This window comes from Pocillopora verrucosa, chromosome 4 (assembly GCF_036669915.1).
Source record: "Pocillopora verrucosa isolate sample1 chromosome 4, ASM3666991v2, whole genome shotgun sequence".
NCBI lineage: Eukaryota > Metazoa > Cnidaria > Anthozoa > Scleractinia > Pocilloporidae > Pocillopora > Pocillopora verrucosa.
The window spans coordinates 5,965,791-5,970,790 of record NC_089315.1 but is presented as its reverse complement, the minus strand read 5'-3'; the positions used below and the strand labels follow the sequence as shown (position 1 = coordinate 5,970,790).

The 5,000-nt window shown below is 40.1% G+C and overlaps 1 protein-coding gene across 1 annotated transcript in view; it reads left to right on the top strand.

The window, feature by feature from the left end:
- The window catches only part of LOC136280232 (uncharacterized), a 9,857-nt gene that overhangs the window by 4,529 nt on the left and 328 nt on the right, over positions 1-5,000 (top strand). Inside the window, exons 2-4 of the mRNA XM_066165132.1 lie at positions 648-2,149; positions 2,475-2,577; positions 3,342-5,000. The exon at positions 3,342-5,000 is cut by the window's right edge and continues 328 nt beyond it. Of these exons, the coding sequence (XP_066021229.1) occupies positions 956-2,149; positions 2,475-2,577; positions 3,342-3,769 (1,725 nt within the window). The 5' untranslated portion in view covers positions 648-955 and the 3' untranslated portion in view covers positions 3,770-5,000. The remainder of the gene's footprint in view (positions 1-647; positions 2,150-2,474; positions 2,578-3,341) is intronic.

Genomic DNA, 5,000 nt, shown 5'->3' with positions numbered 1-5,000 from the left:
GTTCAGGCACCATGTGTTCCCAAAAAACTTTGATAGCTTCCCCACCATTTTTCATCCCGCACTTCTATGTCGAATTTTACAAGGACCGCTAATTTCTCTTAGGAGTGTAAATAATAAGATTACAATGTTACAATCTGGCTAAAGCCAGCTGTCCTTGCATTTGATAGTTCCAAAAAGTTATTTTTTTACATACTACTTGCCAGCCACTTCATCAAGGCAATGAGCTGCCCCAACATGGGGTTGAAGATTTTTTTTTGTTAAAAATGCTCTTGACCTCCAAAAGTGTCTTGACACAACACTTACAAACTTGAATTCTGCCTGGAGAAGCTCCCAGATATGGATACTGCTTGTCTATACAAAGACCACTTTGAAAAACCTACATGCCCTTATGTTTTGTTTAATATTCCCTGATATTCATTTTGATAGCCAAATCTTCCTTCTCAGATGCGCGTATCAGACGGGCGTAATTTTTTCATGTATCTTATTATGCCAAAAATGATGCTAGCACAATCTTAAAGGGCCTATTTAAGGTCTTATATTTAAGTTTCCATTGGGATATCCTCGGCTTTTTTTTGGGACGCAGTTGTGGTCGGCTGCCGTTCGTGTATCGGTTCAAACTTTTTCTTTCCTCTTTTTTCGTATTTTAGGTCCACCGTCTTCGCTGGGTGGTTTACCTCGAAATCTTCCGCATTTAACCGCACACTTTGTTGGAAGAGACGCGGAAGTAAATGAAATCGAAAAGAAACTGCAGACCTTTCGTATGGTTGTTCTTCTTTCTATCCCAGGAATGGGGAAGACTGAAGTGGGAATCCGTGTAAGTCACTTGTTAAAGGAAAGAGGTGACCAGTTTGTAACACATATTCGAGTAGAAAGTCATCATCAGAAGCTCGCAGACATCTGCAGTGAGATTCTTCATCGATTAAGTAGTCGCACCTAGTCACCAACCGCTGATTTTATGTCTATTGCGAAGTGTAAACTGTCGGAGCGAAATATCCCAACTGTCATTGTACTAGACAATACAGAGAATATACAGGGCGAGGAATTTGATGAATTCGCTAAATGGCTCGTGAAATCTGCCCCGAATGTACAGTTGATAATCACTACTCGAAAAGATGTTGGATTCTTGTCGGCAGACGTGTTTACGTTTCGTCTCAAACCTTTGGATCCCGACTCATCTGCTACACTGCTTTGGAATCTTGTTGATGACTGTAGTGAGGAACACTCCAAGGAACTTGCGAAATTATGTGGTGGAATACCACTCCTTCTTATGACCTGTTCAGACTCGCTGAACAATGGTTTTAGTCGCGAGCTGTTAATCCAACAACTGGGGAATAATCCCATACGACTTTTCAGGATCAGTGCGAACGATGTTTATAACACACTAGAAGTATTCTTTAACACTTTTTCCAATGAGGTAAAAACAAATCTTGTCCTTTTTTCTGTTTTCCCATCGGAGTTCTCAGCTGAAGACATGCAGTTTCTTTTTGAAGATTCTTTACACTGTGAAACAGTGAAGACCAAGATGGTCAAGTATGCTCTTCTTCAGAGGGACGCCGATGGAAAGATGAGGATGCATCCTTTGGTCCGAGCCTACTTCCGAACAGAGAAAGAATCTCTAGGCATGGCTGACCTGTTGCGCGCCACTCAGTGTGAATTTAATCATCATTACCTTGATCTGCTGAGAGTCTTGAGCAAAGAGTTTATCAGCAAAAATTCTGCTCGGGTTGCGATCCATAAGTTTCGACTGCAGAAAGCGAACATCATGGAAGCGCTGAAGAATTGTCTCGAAGACTCTAGCGATTTAGATAACAGACATTTCGTTTTAGACGTCGTTAACAGTACAGAAGTGCTGGATTTTGTGGCAAAAGTTCTCACACCCCCCAAAGAGTGCACAGTGCTGTACCAGAAATGCTGTGATATTGCTGAAGCGTCCGGCGATATGAAGAGGCATGCAGAGAGCTTGAATTCACTGGGATTCCGTCGTCTCTGTGACGTGTCTCACAGCAAAGACAGCCCAGAAGAAAACCAAGTCACACTTGCAAAGTTTAAGGAAGCATATGACATGCGCAGGACATTATCAGAGGAGGAACAAAAGTCCCAAACGCATGCGCGCACCGCTAGTAAGCTGGGAGTGTGTTTTGTGCTGCAGGTGAGACCATAGTAAATATAAAAGAGGACTGTGTGTCGTTTTTTTTGTTTTGATTTTCCTTCTTATCCCTCCCTTTTAAGGAGAATTTTTCTCTGTGGCTTCCCTTTTAAGTACTATCCCTGCATTTTCTTTATTTGGGGCTCATGGGAATCTAACGTCAAGGCGAAGTGTGCAAGTTCTCCTCTTCTACCGAAGATTTTAGAAAATCTAATGAAACTTTACCAATAATGGCGAAAATGGAGGACTTTGCGTCAATTCTAATAGAGCATCACTACCACTAAGGTAGACCAGACCCGGATATTTACGAGAGTAATTTGTTTTTCAGGGAGAAGAAAAAAAAGGACGAGAGCTCATACAGGAAGGAATTTCAATGAGAGATTCTTTAGGCGACCGTTTGTATGTTGCTGCTGGATACTGTGACCTTGGAAGTAAGTAAATGTTTTGGGTTGCACTCTGTATAACACCCGCTTATCCTTGTAGGAGACTTAATGAAGGCTAAAAAGATGACAAAGCGCACTGTGAAATTCCGAATTGGGCGCTTTCTTTCAATAAACCGAGAGAAAAACAAATAAATTTCCAGCTAAATGAGAACTGGAAAGGGGACATACTAAACTTATGTATTGGAATCTTGTCGAGTCTTATTTTCATGGGGCAAGAGGGAATGGTCTGATCTTCGGGCTTCGACGCGAAAGTGAAACAAATAACACTGAATCTTTGACCCCTAATAGCCTAACTTCCTCATGCATATTGTCCATACTGTTCTAAAACATTTCCAATGGTATTGACAAGGAGAATTTAGTCAAAAACCAAGATCCCGCTTTTTTAATTGGCCTCCGTTTGATTTATTTTTCATGCGCTTGAGCTTTGATTCAAAAGGTGCTATTGCAAAGAAATTCGAAGTTGGAAACCTTGGGGTTAAAAAGGTTTATTAGTCTGACAGTGAGTTAATTTGTGATATGGGGTAAGTTTATTAATTTGAGAAGGAAACTAATTTTTCTAACCCATTTGAGAAATAGCTCTTTAAAAGTTTACGGCTTACAAGCTTTACATTCTTTGACGAAATCACCCTCGACACGTACCGGCTTTGAATCAGAGGTCAATCTCTTTCTTCATACCAGATGTTTCTTTTTGAAAGGCAGTAAGGATTCATTTAACTATGTAAAAGTTATATCTTGTCTTCACACTTTGTTAGTTTCTTATCGACTGTGTGGTGATCATCAAAAAGCAATCGCTATATGGAAAGAGAACACCCTTCCAGTTTACGAAAAGCAGCTTGGTGACCACCCCTGGACAGCTTCAATTTTGTCCTACATTGCTGACTCGTACAAGTCCCTTGCGGCCAAAGGCTCTGAGCGAAATGAGCGAGATTACATCGACGAGGCAGAGAAGTACCTCAGGAAGGCTCAAGAGCTACGAAAGAGGCTGTTGGGTCATCATCAGGACACAGCTCGTTCGGGCGTTCAGCTTAGCGATGTCTTAGTCCTTCAAGGACGATTCGATGAGGCTTTGAAGGAGCTCGACGAGGCCTTAGTAATTCAAAACGATATTCTGGGCCCCGACCACAAGATCACGAAGGATACTGTGAGCAAAAGGAGTGATGTGATAGACAAACGAGGATAAAATCCTCGTTAATTGCGTATTCTCAAAACCGAAACTCAAGATAAACCTCTTGGGTCTTGGTGAACAGACTGAAGTCTGTATACAAAACCTCTTAATTCTTTGGCATGTTGTCAAAATCAAGTTTTTGCCTTCTTTTATCATTTTTACGTACGACTTTTACAGTTGGGTTCATCCCTATCGTGTGTATTGTGTTTTGGTATTGTGTATTGACATACCCCAAAATTAAAGCCTATTGTTACTCTTCAAGAGAAAATTACTTCAGTTATTGCTAAAAGGCCTTCCAATGCTCATTCTTAACTCATAGGGATTTAAAATTATTGGATTTTCCTATTATTCTTTTGTTTCAAATCGAGAAGTTTATGGAGCACAATTCAAGGAGTAATCGTGCAAATAATCAAATATAGTTAACCCTGATTTGTACTTATTCCTAGACGAGAGAAACTCAGCCATGAAATATTTAATGTCAGGACAGGCATCAACCTAAAGTTAATTTCATCCATTTTTCTTTTCTTCAAACAGAACCTGAGCAACCTACTCCCGATAGATTTTTACTTGATTTTCATTGGTCAGAATATGTGTGAGATGTGAATTTCATTAGCTAGTTAACAACTCTTCAGATGAAGGTGGCTATTGGTGGATTTTACCACCATCGCTGGACATCGACACTACGTTGAATAGTAGTTTTAGTATATCCTCAAACAGTGAGATTACAAGGCACAATATGATTGGCTGAAAATAAGTGCAATTTTCATGTATCAAGGGTGTAAGGTTGTAACACTGGTTACATTGTGTCATGACGAATTTTTGTCTCGATTTTTGCATCCGCTTAAAACTTCAAAGCTGTCAAATTTCGTCAGAGCTTGATCTGCTCATGAGACTAGCTGGCATAGTTTACCAATGGACTTAAACTCCAGTTTCAGGATTCATCGGACGTCGTTTCAAAGTTTTAAAATCCACGAGTTTCGCGACAAAAAAAGTTAATGTCTGAAAAAAAAGTTAAGAGGGTTAGTTCATCGGGTTCCGTATACGAAATCTCGGGAGAAACTGTAAGAAATATTTCAGAGTGTGCGTGTTGTTTTGTAAATATAAACACTGCAACCTATTTTAACTTGTTTTTGTGTCCTTTCAAGCATCGCGATATGTCCGTTATGACCAGAGTGCCAAATTTTATTCTTTAATTTTGATCTTCTCCACACTGTGCATAATTCATGACCTGATGTTTCAACGTAAT